At 40.9% G+C, this 17,781-nt stretch overlaps 1 protein-coding gene across 2 annotated transcripts in view; it reads left to right on the top strand.

Annotated features, from left to right (window-relative positions):
- Nucleotides 1-17,781, top strand: part of LOC120870552 (kalirin) — a 522,430-nt gene that overhangs the window by 467,980 nt on the left and 36,669 nt on the right. For both annotated transcript variants that reach the window (XM_040250305.1, XM_040250297.1), the window contains exons 26-28: nucleotides 8,568-8,637; nucleotides 11,221-11,310; nucleotides 15,669-15,761. In XM_040250305.1, the coding sequence (XP_040106239.1) occupies nucleotides 8,568-8,637; nucleotides 11,221-11,310; nucleotides 15,669-15,761 (253 nt within the window). The remainder of the gene's footprint in view (nucleotides 1-8,567; nucleotides 8,638-11,220; nucleotides 11,311-15,668; nucleotides 15,762-17,781) is intronic.

Here is a 17,781-nt window from a genome sequence, read left to right as displayed (position 1 = left end):
GGAGGGAAGCATTTTCCTCGTAAAGTAACTGAATAATGTATTGCATCATAATACTTTGATAGAGTAATAACATTGCTTAGATCTTGACATTTCTTTTTTATTGAAGTGTAGTTGTTGTACACTGTTAACTACGATGTGCTGTGCTTAGTCGCTCAGTCGTGTCCGACTCTGGGACTCCATGGACTGTAGCCCGCCAGGCTCCTCCAGGAATTATGTGCTGTGTGCTTAGTCACTCAGTTCTGTCCAACTCCTTGTGACTCCATGGACTGTAGCCCACCATGCTCCTCTGTCCATGGGGATTCTCCAGGCAAGAATACTGAAGTGGGTCACCATGCCCTCCTCCAGGGGATCTTCCCAACCCAGCTACTGAACCCAGGTCTCCCACATTGCAGGTGGATTCTTTACCATTTGAGCCACCAGGGAAGCCCCACTATGTACAATACAGGAGTACAATAGAGTGATTCACAATTTAAAGGTTATACTCCATTTATAAGTATTATAAAATATTGACTGTATCCCTTGTGTTATACAGTATATCCTTGTAGCTTATTTTATTTTATACCTGATAGTTGTAGCTTTTAATCCCCTAGGCAATGGCACCCCACTCCAGTACTCTTGCCTGGAAAATCCCATGGACGGAGGAGCCTGGTAGGCTGCAGTCCATGGGGTCGCTAAGAGTCAGACACAACTAAGTGAATTCACTTTCACTTTTCACTTTCATGCATTGGAGAAGGACATGGCAACCCACTCCAGTGTTCTTGCCTGGAGAATCCCAGGGACGGGGGAGCCTGGTGGGCTGCCGTCTATGGGGTCGCACAGAGTCGGACGCGACTGAAGTGACTGAGCAGCAGCAGCAGCAGCACCCCTGTATTGCCCCTCCCACTTCTCTTGCCCCACTGGTAACCATTAGTTTGTTCTCTGTATCTGTGAGCATGCTTCTTTTTTGTTATATTCATAAGTTTGTTGTATTTTTTAAATCTGCAAAGAAGTAATATGATGCAGTATTTGAATCTTGACATTTCTTTAAAAGTTTTACTCATTTCTGAAAGAACCCCAGATATTCACAGAAGCACTTAAACTTCTTGCTTTGCTCATTCTCCCGTGATTTATTGCACATAATTACTGAAGTGGTGAAGACCGAGATGTCGCTATAGAACAGCTGAGGAGGGATGTCCCATCGTTTGTGAAAAGTCTTGTGGCTTCGTGTGCTTTAATTTAAACTCATCACATCTATTTGAAGTAGGTAGAATTATACTGATCAAGTGTACATAACCTGTTGTCTTCATAAGTTTCCAATTAAAAAACAAAATAGAGTTTAATACTGCTGCTGGTCTTCAACAATTACTTGAGATGGTACTGCACAACTTACTCAAAGTTATGAATCGATATGCCCATCACAGGATAGCTTGTTTAATTCCTACCTTTTTTATTTAAAAAGAAACCATATAGAGTGGATGTAGGATCTGCCAACTGGAAGCACACTGGAAAGGGTAGTCAGTTTAGTCACTCAGTCATGTCCGACTCTTTGTGACCCTATGGACTGCAGTACACCAGGCCTCACTGTCCATCACCAACTCCCAGAGCTTACTCAAACTCATGTCCATAGAGCTGGTGATGCCATCCAATCATCTTATCCTCTGTCGTCCCCTTCTCCTCCCGCTTTCGATCTTTCCCAGCAACAGGGTCTTTTCCAATGAGTCAGCTCTTCGCATCAGGTGGCCAAAGTGTTGGAGTTTCAGCTTCAGCATCAGTCCTTCTGATGAATATTCGGGACTGATTTCCTTTAGGATGGACTGGTTGGATCTCCTTGCAGTCCAAGGGTCTCTCAAGAGTCTTCTCCAACACCACAGTTCAAAAGCATCAGTTCTTCAGCGCTCAGCCTTCTTTATAGTCCAACTCTCACATCCATACATGACGCCTGGAAAAACCATAGCTTTGACTAGACGGACATTTGTCGACAAAGTAATGTCTCTGCTTTTTAATATGCTGTGTAGGTTGGTCATAGCTTTTCTTCCAAGTAGCAAGCATCTTTTAATTTCATGGCTGCAGTCACCATCTGCAGTGATTTTGGAGCCCAAAAAAATTGCTTTCAAAAGCTGATCTATGGACTGGATACATTAAAATCACCCAGGGAGTTTTGCTAAATGGTACAGTTGCTCAGGTCCTAACCCCAGAAGACAGTGCACAGGCAGGAGTAGGGGTCACTAAGTGTTCCTTGAGACAAAGTCTGATACTTTCCCCAAAAGTGTTCCACTTGCAAAGAAGTTTGGGAAGCACCGCACACTCTACTTACTTCAGAGATATAATGTACCTCATCATATTATAGGATTTTGAAAGTCCTTTCATAAACAAACCAGTTTAACTGAGAATTTCCAAGCTTAAATGATATGTGACCTTGAAATCCAGTTTTTATATAACCCCAATCAAGATTTTTCCCAGGATATGGTTTTCAGAGAAGACAGTCTACTATAGATTTTCACCAGGGGCATGGTGGGAAGAGCTCCCTGGGAGTAAGTCTCCAGGAGTGGAGCTTATTAAAATTGGGAGGCACTGATCCTGAAAAACTAATTTAGTGCCTATGGACAGGGAGGCCTGGCGTGCTGTGATTCATGGTGTCACAGCGAGTCGGACACGACTGAGCGACTGAACTAAACTGAACTGATATGCCAGGTATTGGTTTGGGTTCTTTACCTACATGAGTTTATTAAATCTTCACAACAACCTCACAAGGTTGTTTAAAACTGAAAAAAAAAAATGGTACTTTGTAAGACCCCCTACTGACAACTGTGACTAGATGTGAACTCTGGTTCTTTTATTTGAGATTGGTTTGCAGAGGAAAGGAAAGTGAGGCCTTGAATTAGTAGAAGAGTGGGCTAGTGGCAGTTGCTGTTAAAATCATTTTCCGGGAAGGCATTAATTGTAGAAATGATATTCTATGTACTTAATTCATTTTAAATTGCTTTCATTTCTTGAGAATTTATTTAGAGTATCCTCCCATAGGCAGCTGCTGTCACCAAAAATTGCTATTACTGTCTTCAGCATCTAGATCAATTATCAACTCTGTGGGCATAATTGCCATTTTTTTACTTAAAATTAAGCTGAAGTGACCAAGTCAATGATCTTTGGTCATAAGGAAAGAGGGAAGCTCTCCCTGAGTCATCACAGAGTCCTTGCAACTTCTAAAACAAGGATACAATTTTATATCTTCTATGGAATGTCATGATCCAAGCTATTGTATCATTTCTTTGGTCACTGTTAATAGAGAAGAATCTGTATACCATAGTGGTCAGAGTGAGGGAACTGGAGTGAGAGCCCAAAAGTGGGCAAGTGGAAGTTTCCTGCACCCAAGAGCGTTTATCCCAGGTGCCTGGGGCTCCAGATTCTCCTCTTTCTCTTTTTTCCAAGTACCCTTCTGTACTGCCTCCTCCTTTCTTTAAAGCGGTTCGTTCCCTTTCACCAGTCCTTGTCCTAGCATAGCTCTTCCCTTACTCACCAAGCCATTCCAGCCCTAACCCCCAGGTCCTGTTCAGCCCGTCACAGCTCAGAGCTGGATCTCCATCCATTGTCTTCACTGAGATTATCCTGAAGGCCAATATGAGAAACAGCCGTAAAGAACATCTCAACACCTGAAAAAATACCTGTGAGGATTTTGTACCTTATGTTGTTTAGTGTTCTCATGGAAAACAGCCATATAGTACGTGTCTTTTAGAATTTAGTTCCAGAAATAAAAATTATAGTGTGTTAAAAATAGATGAATGTTTTAATATACTATGTATGTGGTGATGATCCAGATTGCTTCTCTCTGCAACAACAAAAAAAACCCATGTTTTCTTCTTGTCCTTGTAAAAAATTTGATCCTCACTTGCAGCATTATATATTTTTCTATTTCTAGTTTAGAATTCATATTAAATACATGTGGGTCACCTGCAGTTCTTCTAAAAGTAGCAATAAATATAATACTTTATTGATTTTTGAGCACTGCATATTTGCATTTTGTAAACCCAAATTGCATTATAATCACTGCTATTCAGTGATTCAGATCAGGATACTCCAGAATTCAGGGGAAAGATGATTATCATTAAATGGATACTGCCAGGAGTCTTCAAACATTTTCAACTGACTTTTACTTACTACTGAAGTAATACTTATTTCTAGTAGAAAATGTCAATGGCAGATGGACAAAAAATACCATCTATGACTCTATAAATCATTGGCATTTTGGCCTTACAAATATGGCTTGCCAAACATTTTTTAATTGCACGTATATATTTCTTTAAACCAAAACCAAGTCATTCTATGTCATTGAAAAGAGAACACAAATAACAGGTGTATATATACTGTGCCCACCAGACCATTCTCTGTGTCTGTGTCTCCATTTCTTCTCTGTAAATAGGTTAATCGTACTATTTTTCTAGATCCCATTTATATGCATTAATACATGATATCTGTTTCTCTTTCTGACTTCTTCACTCAGTATAACAGGCTCTATATATATATACTATATATATATAACTCATAACCAATTGTAATTATAAGATGCTTCCAGAATGCTTGGACAAGAGAAATCAGGTAGTATAAGTCAAATTAATAAAATTTATTTGTTCCAATGGTAGAGGTAAGTAATGGAATAATTCAGACCTACTTTATATCTTTTAATTTAATTTTTGAATCAACTTTTAAATCAAAATTAAATAGAAAAGTATAGATTGAGAAGACCCACCCACCTCTATCTTTTTTTTTTTTTTTTTTGCATTTTACACTGTTTCATTTATTTCTTTTAATTTACTTTAAAAAATTTTATTGTCTCACTTACAATCATTACAATGTCACTGTAATATGGGTGCTGTGATTCATGGTAAGTTGCCCAGAGCCACCTAACCTGACAAAACAAGGATTTTAACCCAAGGCCTTTCAGTTCCTAAACTGTCCTCTTTTCCTGCTGCACTAGATAACAGCCTGTGATAGTTGATGGCAGTATTTGACCCATGTTTATCTTTATCCACCATGTTTTTTCATCTGGTTTCCTGTGGTAATGAGTTAAAAATATATTTCCATTGCTTCCAACCCAGTTTTATTTCAAACAGTACTGCAGTGAATGCTCTTCTTTTTGTGTTCTTTCACACGTGTGAAAGTCTGTTGCTCTTCTCTTTTTTTATTGCGGTATACTTGATGTACAATATTATATAGTTTCAGGTGTACAACATAATGAGTCACAGTCTTTAAAGACTGTACTCCATTTATAATTATTATAAACTATTGGCTGTATTCCGCACACTGTACAGTATATGCTTGTAGTTTCTTTATGCATGGTAGTTTGTGCCTCTTAATCCCCCATCCCTTTCTTGCCCCTCTCCTCTTTTCTCTCCACACTGGTAACCACTATCTTGTTCTCTGTATCTGTCAGTCTGTTTGTTTTTTGTTATATTCACCAGTTTGTTGTAGTTTTTAGACTCCACATATAAGTGATATCATACGGTAGTTGTTTTTCTCCATCTGACTTATTTCAGTTATCATAATAGCCTTCTAGTAAATCCATGTTGTTGCACATGGCAAAACTGCATTCTTTTTATGGGTGAGTAAATTCGTGTGTGTGTGTGTGTGTGTGTGTGCGTGCGTGCGTGCGTGCGTGCGTGCGTGCGTGTGTGTGTGTGTGTGTGTGTGTGTGTGTGTGTGTGTGTAGGCTGGCTCCTTTTCTCCACATCCTTGCCAACATTTGTTATTTGTGTTCCTTTTGGTGATAGCCATTCTGACTAGTGTGAGATGATGCTTCACTGTGGTTTTAATTTCATTTCCCTGATGATTAATGATGTTGAAAGTAAGTAATGATCTTTTCATGTGCCTCTTAGCCATCTGTATGTCTTCCTGGGAGAAAAAGTCCATTCAGGTCTTCGGCCCATTTTTAAATCGCGTTGTTTTTTGTTTGTTTGTTTGTTTGTTTGTTTATTGGAGGATAATGCTTTACAATATTGTGGTGGTCTCTGCCATACATCAGTGCAAGTCAGTCATGATTATATTATATATCTGCTCCCTCTTAAACCTCCCTCCCCTCCGTATCCCAGCGCTCTCGGTCATCACGGAGCACCAGGCTGGGCTCCTTGTGCTACACAGCAGCTTCCCACTAGCTGTCCGTTTTAGACACAATGGTGTATATCTGTCAATGCTGCTCTCTCAGTTTGTCCCACCTTCTCCTTCTCCCACTGTGCCCACCAGACCATTCTCTGTGTCTGCGTCTCCATTTCTTCTCTGTAAATAGGTTCATCAGTACTATTTTTCTAGATCCCATTTATATGCATTAATACATGATATCTGTTTCTCTTTCTGACTTCTTCAGTCAGTATAACAGGCTCTAGGTTTATCCACTTCACTACAACTGACTCAGATTTGTTCCTTTTTATGGCTAATATTCCATTGTATCTATGCACCACAGCTTCTTTATCCATTCATCTGTCAGTGGACCTCTAGGTTGCTTCCATGTCCTGGCTATTGTAAACAGCGCTGCAGTGACCATTGGGGTGCATGTATCTTTTAGAATTGTGGTTTTCTTAGTGTTTATGCCCAGTAGTTAGATTGCTGGGTGATATGGTAGTTTTATTCCTAGTTTGTTAAGAAGTCTCCATAATGTTCTCCATAGTGGCTGTAGCAATTCACTTTCCCAGCAACGGTGCAGTAGGGTTCCCTTTTCTTCACATCCTCTCCAGCGTTTATTGTCTGTAGTATTTTGGTCATTCTGATTGGTGTGAGGTGATGCTTCAGTGTACCTTTGATTTGCATTTCTCTAATAATGAGTGACGTCGAGTGTCTTTTCATGTGTTTATTGGCCATCTGTATGTCTTCTTTGGAGAAATGTCTGTTTAGGTCTTCTGCCCATTGTTTGATCGCGTTGTTAGTTTTTCTGATATTGAACTATATGAGCTGCTTATATATTTTGAAATTGATCCTTTGTCAGTTGCTTCATCTGCAGTTGTACGAGCTATTTATATATGTTGGATAGTAACCTCGTATTGGTTACATCGTTTGCAAGTGTTTTCTCCCTTCAGTAGGTTGTCTTTTTGTTTTGGGAAGACTTTCTTTTTAACCATTTTATTGAAGTACAGTTGATGTAAAAATTTGTACATATTTAATATCACAAAAACACTGATGCATTTGGGGATAATTATATACCCATGAAACTATCACCACCATCAAGGCCATAGACATATTTATCACCTCCCAAAGTTTTCTTTTCTATTGTTATATAAGAACACTTACAAAAGATCCATCTTCTTTGCAAATTTTAAGTATGTGATGCCAGTAATCTTAGCTATTGATATTATGCTATATAGTAGATCTCCAGAATTAATCTTGCAAAACTAAAATTATACACTTTAACCATTCGTTTCTTGGGTTGGAAATAACAGTATATATATCCCCTACTTAGACAAAAGGCCGAATATTAGATACATTCTTCTATACCTTGCCTTTTTTACTTAACAGCTTGACCTGGAGATCTTCCATGAAAAACCTACAAAGTTTTGCCATTTTCTATAGCCATATAGTATATGGTTCTGTGGATGTGCTATAGTTTACTTTGTCATCTATACACTGCCTTTTGCTATTATGAAGAGTGCCACAGTGAATATGCGTGTGTATACTTCATTTTGCATATGTGTGATTACAACTATAGCACATTTTCCAAAATTAAAATTGCAGAGGCAAAGATAAGTACTTTTTTGCTTTGATAGATATTGTCAAATCGACTTGTAGAGATTATACCATCTTCCATCATTGTCAGAATGTTTCCCTACAGCCTCATAATTATTTGTAACACTTTGTCTGATTTTTTAAAAAGAAAATGCCATTTCAATGATTCTGGCTTATTTGAGCTTGTATTCTCTGAGCTCAAACCAATTGTTTAATATATGAATTTGAAGTTGGTGTAGTCAGCTGTTTATTATTTATTAACATAAAAAGGAGCCATGCCTTAGATATTCACAATGGCAGATAATTCGGTAGTAATTCAATTCAGCTTTGAAATGTATTATGACATTTTCCCCATTAAATTTTCTTTCCTAACAGTGTTAGCAACTGGAAGCATTAACTCAGTTTTTAGCACAAACTGGGTACTGACAGAAGAAGAAAGTGAAAAATTGGAAAGAAGTCAGTATAGGATTCAGAATTTTTCCACCTTACCTCTGGGATCACAGATAGTATTATTTTGGCCTTTTGATACCTATATCTATATATTTTCAAATGTTGCAACATGCTCAGACTACTTGTATTAAAAAATAGAGTCATAGCATTGAAATGCCCAACACAAGTATCATCTTCCATTATTTTCAGCCTGAGAAGTGTAAACCTTTAAGGGAAACAATTAAGCAGCACTAATTGATCAATTAATTAAAAATTTAATGAAATTAGTTCCGACATATTTTAAATTGCTCCTTACCGCATATCACTTAGAAAGTGGAGAAGGCATATGTAAATAATGGAGAGTTTATGAGATTGGGTTGGCCTCAGTCTGAGCCTCTGGTGGGGAGGGGTCCAACAGTACAGAAATGTCTGATTTCAGCCTTTCTCCCTCCTTGCAGCATCTTCCTCAAAGAACTGGAGAAGTATGAGCAGCTGCCTGAGGATGTGGGACACTGCTTTGTTACCTGGGTAACCTACTGAACTTCTCCTCCTACGATCCCGTGTTTTCCAGGGGTACAGGTGATAGCAGATGGCATCACTGTTCAGTGCCTGAGCTGATGCTTGGTGTCACTGACATTCTAACACAGGACCAGGGGCTGTAGAGAAGATCCATGAGTAGATCTGAAAGAAAGCAGTCTATCACGGAGCACCAGAGCCCTCCTTGGGAAAGGTCCTTAGATGTTGTGTCTGATATCTACCTTAAAAAAACTTTCAAAAACTGAAATGTAAGGAGATTGAAACAAGACCACCACCCCTGGTAGCAGAACTGTTCCAGCTCCATCCACGAGTTATTTTTAACAGGATGAGGATTAGGGGATTAGAACTTTAGAAATCCACCAAGCCATTGTTTACATTTTCTTCCTTAATAACAGAACAGACTCCTTGGTTATCCATCCCAATTCTGACCTACAGGATGTATACATAGTCATTCTCTTTCTTGGAGCTGTTGTCATGGGCCAAGTACATGGGCTGAATGTACCAGGTTCTAATTATATAAATGGAAACACTAGTCTCTGTTAGTATCTCCACACCCCATTATCCTGAGTTCAGGCTCGTGATATGTGTACCAACATCTACCGGGAAGCCCACCTAGTACAGTAAGCGCAACTAAACATGGAAATCTTTCCCCAGGGCCAGGAGTTCTACGTAGTCAACAATTAACCAATTAGAACTACTACTCAAAATGGGCTAATTACTTTTCCAATGTCTTCACAATTCAGAGAGTTTACGGTCTTAACAGCCCTATGGAATAGGCAGGGCTGTGGTTATCTTTTAAGTTTTATAGATGGAAAGATCTCAGAGGAGCTGGGATGTTGAACAGTCCACTGACATATAATTAATATCACAGTTTATCCTGCAACTCTAGACCTGAGTTGCCTCCTTTTTCTGAAACTGTAACATTTACTTCCTGGCCTGCTCTCTTAAGGAAGTCTCAGACTGCCATTTTATTTTGTGCTAATACATTTTCCACCTCTAAATACATGAGCCCATGCACAGTTCACATTATTGCTAATAATAGTATATGACCCCTTGCACAGCCAATGTAGAGAAAAAATGAAACTGACCATTAAGTGAAGGGATTTTTTTTTTTTTTGGCATCTTGTTTCATACATTTTGTGGATTTGCCTTACAGTCAACCATAAGTGTGATTTATTAGCATCTCTTAGGGATGATGAATACCTCCTAAATAGTACATAAAATTGGTTTCAGAAAACCTTTAGTATAAAATATGTTCATTTTGCCAAGAATTATCTCAAAGTGATTTCTTAAGTCTTATCACCTTAATGTATGACTATAGTGCAGGAGTAAAGAGTAGAAAGAGTTGACATGTATTGAACAGCAAGAGTTATGACCAAGAAGCCTAAAGTCAACTTGCCTGGGCTCCACTGCTTTCTGAATTTAAAGTGACCTAACCTACATTGTGGATTTCTCATGTGGCTCAGTGGTAAAGAATCCTCCTGCCAATGCAGGAGACACAGGTTCAGTCCCTGGGTCAGGAAGATGCCCTGGAAAAAAAGAAATGGAAACCCACTCCAATATTCTTGCCTGGAAAATCCCATGGATAGAGGAGCCTGGGGTCACAAAAGTCAAACATGACTTAGCGACTAAACAGCAACCAACCTCATGCCACTATTTTCATACCTGTTAAGTGGGTTGATAATAAAAGAACTGATCACATAGGGTTCTCATAAGGATCAAATGAGTTAATATGGGTAGAGTACTTGGGAAAGTAAGTGCTGGCATAAGTGAAACCTGCTATAATTAGCACTTAGTTAGGCTTCTTTTTTAGAAGAGGACATCCCCAATGTTACGCAGGCATTGGGATGGGAAGTACTTCACAGTTGGGAAAAGTGCTTGGTGGCCAAAGTACACGTAACTTTCCCAGTGGAAAGACTGTGAAGCACTAACCCCGGAGATGTCAAAGACATGAGAAATGAATTTTTACCAAGCCATATGATTCTTGACTTAAAGTAGCAATCTGTTTAGGATTCACTTAGGACCCCCTAAGGGTCACCCTGCTTTCGTTTTCCCCCATCATTGCTTCTGGCACATGTGGGATGATGGCACAGTTGCTTGACATGCCCTAGAAACTGCCCCCATGGGGACATTTAGAGTACAAGCAGATCTCCTGCTGAGATTACACTTCATTTTCATTTGACTTTTCATTTTTAAAGCAAATGCTATCATTTTTCAAGATGGGAAGCAAGTTATAGGTAACGTTAAAAGGAGGAGAGATACTCTCTCAATAAATTCTGTCCAGCTTCAGGACATATTATGATTTGTAAATTGATTTTTTCTAATTCTATCTAGTACAGACTAGTTTTAAAATGAACTCTCTTTCAGTGAGCTCTCTTCCCCTGCTGATAAGAAAAAAGTATCCCCAAGTTTATTAGGGTAGCACCTAATAAAGCCTAATGAGCCCAGGACATTTGCCACAGGATTGTCCGTGCCAGGCAATATCTAAGGGTTTAACTGCACAGCACTTGATGGCACAGTCAACAGAGGGAGCAACTAATGGATGCTGATATCTTATTATCTTTGTTTTTTTAGGCAGACAAATTTCAGATGTACGTCACCTACTGTAAAAACAAGCCTGATTCCAACCAGCTGATCCTGGAGCATGCAGGCACCTTCTTTGATGTAAGCTGTGAATTTCCATTCTTGAGCCACTGATGAGCAGGTGGAATGCTTCTCTACTTTGAGATTATGGGTTTCTAACTATCCTTTGTTCCTCATTTTTCTTTATTGGACCCCCAATCCTCTCTCTAGTGGATAAAACATGGAAAAAACCAAAACCACTGTTTATCTTTTGTTCTGGGTTTCCCTGCTGGCTCAATGGTAAAGAACCCATGTGCCAAGCAGAAGGCGCAGGTTTGATCCCTGAGTCAGGAAGATCCCCTAGAGAAGAAAATGGCAACTCACTCCAGTATCCTTGTCTGGGAAATCCCATGGACAGAGGAACCTGGTGGGCTACAGTTCATGGGGTTGCAAAAGAGTTGGACACGACTCATAAACAGCAAAACAACAATGCTGTGTTTTACTTCATCCCATCTCAAGTGTTGTGGTTTCTGATAAGGCACATTTGCCTGCATATCTCAGCATCATGGAGTTGCAAAGAGTCGGACACAAGTGAGCAGCTCAGCACACAACACCAAATCTAGCTAGCCATAAATCTCATGTGTAGAAGAGGTGTACTGGGATGCAGGTGCCAGTTAAAATGTTCCACTTCTACTGCGTGTGTGTGTGTGTGCGTGCTTAGTTGCTCAGTCATGTCCAACTCTTTGTGACCCCATGGACTGTACCCCTCCTGTCTCTCTCCATGGGATTCTCCAGACAAGAATACTGGAGTGGGTTGCCATGCCCTTCTCCAGGGGATCTTCCCATCCTGGGGATCGAACCCAAGTCTCCCGCATTGCAGGCAGACTCTTTACCATCTGAGCCACCTATATAGCTCCTCAAATGCAGGACTTCTCAAAGTGTGGTCTTAGCCCAGCTACATCATCATCACCTGAGAACTTATTAGAAATGCCTATTTTGGACACTGCTCCAGATCTATTGAATCAGAATCCCCAGGGAAACAATCTTGAGTTTTAAGGAGCCCTCCAGGTGACTCTGATGCCCAATCAAGTTTGAGAATCACTAACTACTCTAATACAATTGTTTCAACCTTGACTGTACCTTGGAATCACCTTAGAGCTATGAAAAATACTGGTTCCAGTCCCAGCCCTGATTGTGTTACGATCAGCCTGGATTTGGCCTGGGCATTGAGATTTTTAAACATTTCCAGGTGAGAGCAATGTGCAGCCAGGGTCGAGCACTTGTTCTGTAGTGGAAGCCAAGAGGAGATTCAGAGCTGATGTGCCTTGTCAGGGCCTCTGGTTTTGGGTGAGCACACAGTCCTGTTGGCAAATGATGTGTATATGATACTGGTCCCCAGAGAGTGACTTATTGGCTATAACATGAACAGAATCAAATGGATCACTGTAGGATGCATGGGAAGAACAGCGGGAGGAAAGAAATGAGAATAAAAAAGTGAAGTTCAGTGAGAGATAGGTGATAGCAGTGATGGCCATTCTGATAGTCCTATCAGAAGTGACAAACACTTGAAATTCAGAAAATTTTAAATGTCTATCAGTCTAACTTTCTGCCTGCTCAGTCCTTCTCTAAATATTTGAATGTCTACTGTAGGCAAGATAATGTGCCAGGTCCCCTGGGGTCTCAGACATACAAACATGGTTCCCATACTCAAGTTTAAAAATAATCCTTCTCTGAGCATCTTTCTAGCCTGACCTGCTGTAACAGAAATGATTCTATAAGTGTCTTGTTGCTCAGGGAAGGAATAATACTTGAATGGGTGAAAGCCAGACAAGAAAAAACAGACATGATTTTTAAAGATGGAGTATTACTATGGAAATGGTCCCAAAGTGAAATTTGTGAGGTTTTGTTTAAATCAAAAACTCAAGAAAAGTACTTCTCTGACTTGGTATCAGAAGTTATTGGGTATCATTTTGGATGCCCTATACTGCTATTCTCTCTCCTTAGTAATGTATTTCTCTTAAGATATTTCTGGGTCTTTTTTATCAATAGTATCTAGAAGAGTCTTTTTGAAGTTTTAAATGCACTGTGTCCTGTCTCCCACTTCACATTTTTCTGAACATACATATCCTGTGCTCTTAGTAGGCTGCAGACTCATCTGCCTCCTTGTCTTTGCTCACACTATTCTCACTGCCTAAGACAGACTGTGAGCCCTTTGCACACACTGCACACAGGCACACAAAGACACCCTTAGAAGTCTTACTATCCTTAAACGGTCACAGTCATGTGTTGCTTCCTACGTGATCCTTGCCTTTCTCTTTGTGTGCGGTATACTTTGTCTCTTTATGGCATTTGTAACCACCTGCCTTTTGACAGGTTACAAATGCCATACTGTGCCTTTTGTGAGCTTCTCAGGAGGTTGACTCATGGTTTACCTGGTTCATTTTTCACATGTTACAGTGTCTGGTGCTAATCTGCATTTTCCTCTCATCCTACATTCCTCATATTCCTGTTTCTAGCCAATTTCTAGGCTTTGATTTATAAGTTGGGCATACCCCAAATTTTACATCCTACCCCCCATTTCCAATATCATGCCTGATGAGCCTGTACATTAGTTGGGGAGGCCAATGCAAGAAAGAAAACCAGTCCAGTAGGAGTTCCTGGAGCTTGGCCTGGAGGTGGGGAGAGAGGGCAGCAAACTCTCCTGATGGTTCCCTAACGCATTCCAGAAAGCATCATCTTTGTAGCTTTTTCCCTCCCATCAGAAGAGTTTCCCTAAATGCTATACTTAGACACCATCTACTTTAGGCCCTCCTTCTATCAGAGATTAAACCCCCAATAAAGACAGCCCTGTTATCCATTACTGTAAAGAGAGCACAGAAAATTCAGGTACCAGAAAGGCCCACACATTGACATGATCCAGCATTTTCTACACCAGACGTGGGAGCTGCGAGGCTGTGATGACAGGTACCCTGTTGATTACTAAGCTTGGTTGGCTGACCCAGCCACTGGACACCACCCCTTCCTTACTCTCCACATGAAGCCTTCCTGGAACTCGGCATCTTGTCAGAGAGGGAAGCCAGTCAAAGTGCCTTATTGCCTGAGCTCTCCTGCCAAAGCCCCAGATAAGCTCAAAATGTTTATTTGCCCAGATAGGGTCAGGCTTCCAGCTGTTTTGCCCATTTTCCTTGAACAAGTCCTGATATAAACATACAACTTTAGGGAAGAGGCAAATGAGTGAGAAAATTGCCACCTTCTGGGATAGCTGGAGGAAAATGGAATGACTTATTATTTTATTCCCTTTTCTTCGCCTTCCTTCATGGCCCGTAACAAGTCCTACTTTGTCTAGGTTTAAAATGCTTCTTGTAATTCTCCTGATGCTTTGTGCTCACTAACCTTCGTTTATGACAAGCCCCCGCATTACACACCTGTAGATATAGATGCATGTAAAGGGTACAGTTTGTTTTAGTACCTTCACAGACGTGTGCAGCCATCCTCACAGCCAATTTTAGAGCATTTTCATCACCTCATAAGACAACCCCACACCCTTTAGCCATCTCCTCCACCTTATCCTCCCTACACCCCTGGCTCTGAGCAACTGACACTCTGTTTTCTATCTCTATAGGTTTCCTCTTCTGGACACTTCATTTAAAAATGGAGTGATATGTGTTCTTTTGTGACTGACTTCTTTCACTCAGAATAAAGTTTTCAAGGTTCATCTGTGTTGTGGCATGTCTCAGTATTTCATTGTTTTATGGCCAAAAATATACTCTATTGTATGACTATAATACATTATTTTTTCACTCATCAGTTGATGGACATTTGGGTTATGCCCACCTTTTCACTACTCTTAATAAAATAATACTACTATGAATATTTTGCAGCAGTTTTTTGTGGACATATGTTTTGATTTCCCTTGGGTATATACCTAGGAATGGAATTGTTGGATTGATGGTAATTCTATTTTTACACACTTAGACTTCTGCAATAATCTCTGGACTGGTCTCTGTGTCTGTTTCCCAATCTCTACTCTCTGTGTTGCTATTAGGCTTATATGAGTCTTCCTGAAACATTGCTTTCACTATGTTTTTCTTCTATATAAGATCTGCGAAACTTTACCCTTGAAAAACTCACCATCAAACCCTAATTCATTCTTTTAGCTCTACACCATCAATGACCTATGTACATCTTGCTTATCTAACTGTATTTTCACTTTTTCCAGAATCTAGGTGTGATCCTCTCTACTGCTCAGGCACTCATTATCATCTAAAGACAGAATGATTATTTCCTATGTGTTTTGGTTTATACGTTTTCCTTTTGTCTTTCCCCCTTCCAAGAATAGTTTCTAATCATTTTGTACCTTTTCCTTTTCTCCTCTCTCCTTAACCCTGCTCACTTCCTCCCAGAACACATATGTACACATGTCCCACTGTGTCTAACAGTATCCATTTTCATCCCTGTAGGAGATACAGCAGCGTCATGGTCTGGCCAACTCCATTTCTTCCTACCTAATTAAGCCTGTCCAGAGGATTACCAAGTACCAGCTGCTCCTGAAGGTACCTCCCCTCCCCTCTATGTCACCCTGACCACACTGCCAACCAGGTCCAGGGAATCCTAGCTTTGCCCAGGCATGGGAAAGCTGCTACCTGAAGACCTTTCCTCTGCCTGGAGCAGAACTTCAGCAATGAGCCCACGCTGCCATTGCTGGCTCCAGACTGCATGTTCTATCCCATGAAATCCCATATGCTTATTTTGGGGGAGAAAGGAGAAATGGAAGCAGGAATGGATTGTGATTGTTTTCATTTGCACCCACCACTGCACAGCTCTTAGTGACTGCCACTTCAGACAGTGGTGGGTACACAGAGACTCTCCCGTCCTTCCCTTCTGGGCAGATTCCTCCTGGTGGCCCTCCTTGGTAGGATCCAGGATCAAGGTCTTAGGGGCAGTGCCAGCATGGGCAGTGGAGGCCCAGGGCAGCACCTATCATTGCCTTAATCTCTGTGTTTGTCTAGACTAGGAGATTTTAAAGAGGAAATAGTTTGAAAGTACATACAAAGACACAATGACACTGTATCTATAGGCTCCTACATGTTATGGGTTCTTCTGGAGCCAACCAGGAGATATGTTTTTTCTCCCAACCCTTTTCTTTAAGAGTCAAATCATCAAATTATATAAAATACTATGTGATTTGGGCTGATTCTTCTCGGAGAAGAATACACTAACAGTCTGAAAATGTGACATTTCAAAGAAAGCCTGAGAAGTCGCTATCATAAGCAGTTATATAACTGTATCTACATTAACTGTTAATGTGTAAGGGTGGAGTTTTCCCGAACTTTGACTATATTGCTGGTCACTTCTCAAATGCAAAAAAAGGATAGTGAGAAGCATGTCGTAAGTAGTATAGTTCTAGAGAAACTCTGATGAAATTCAGTTCTATGAGATGCTTGCTGAACCTCACATTTCCTAGCTGCTTCAGTAAACCTGAGAACCGGTCTAGTTTCAAATCTAGATTCTAGTCATGTTGAAGTGCGCCCGGCCTTTCCTGTCTGTGAGGTCCTACTGACTTAGCACTTGTAGTTCTGTGATGAGAAGAGTGGGGGCAGCAGTGAGCCACACCCCAACCTCTTCTCCCTTCTGGGTTAGGGCCGGGTCCTACATCATCCTTATTTTTCAGCCCCATCCTTCAAACCTTCACCTTCCTCAAATCCAGGACTTCACTTCCAGGCACTCTAGTCTGCCAACCCTGCAGAAAATGACTTAGAGAATCACCACAGGGCATCCATGCCTTTGGCCTTTATTGAGGACTAGTGTCAGAAATTGGAGAAGGCAGTAGCACCCCACTCCAGTACTCTTGCCTGGAAAATCCCATGGACGGAGGAGCCTGGTAGGCTGCAGTCCATGGTGTCGCTGAGAGTTAGACACGACTCAGTGACTTCACTTTCACTTTTCACTTTCATGCATTGGAGAAGGAAATGGCAACCACTCCCGTGTTCTTGCCTGGAGAATCCCAGGGACGGGGGAGCCTGGTGGGCTGCCATGTATGGGGTTGCACAGAGTCGGACACGACTGAAGTGACTTAGCAGCAGCAGTGGCAGCAGCAGTGGCAGAAATAACTATATGCAGACCATCACAGCTATTTACATAGAACTTTGAAGATGCCATTCTGTTTTTGAAGTTTCTTATATAAAGACTCAGAAAAATTCTCCTAAGATCTCAGAGTAGGGCATGGGTATTCTTTCCTGAAAAATTGGTGTGCCAGTCAGTCAGTCAGTTCAGTCGCTCCGTCGTGTCCGACTCTTTGCAACCCCATGAACTGCAGCACGCCAGGCCTCCTTGTCCATCACCAACCCCCGGAGTTTACTCAAACTCATGTCCATTGAGTCGGTGATGCCATCTAACTATCTCATCCTCAGTCATCCCCTTCTCCTCCTGCCTTCAGTCTTTCGCAGCATCAGGGTCTTATCCAATGAGTCAGTTCTTTGCATCATGTGGCCAAAGTTTTGGAGCTTCGGCATCAGTCCTTCCCATGAACACCCAGGGCTGATCTCCTTTAGGATAGACTGGTTGGATCCCCTT

The sequence above is a fragment of the Oryx dammah genome, unplaced genomic scaffold, assembly GCF_014754425.2.
Source record: "Oryx dammah isolate SB20612 unplaced genomic scaffold, SCBI_Odam_1.1 HiC_scaffold_2, whole genome shotgun sequence".
Classification (NCBI taxonomy): Eukaryota; Metazoa; Chordata; class Mammalia; order Artiodactyla; family Bovidae; genus Oryx; species Oryx dammah.
This window is presented reverse-complemented; position numbering and strand designations above follow the sequence as displayed.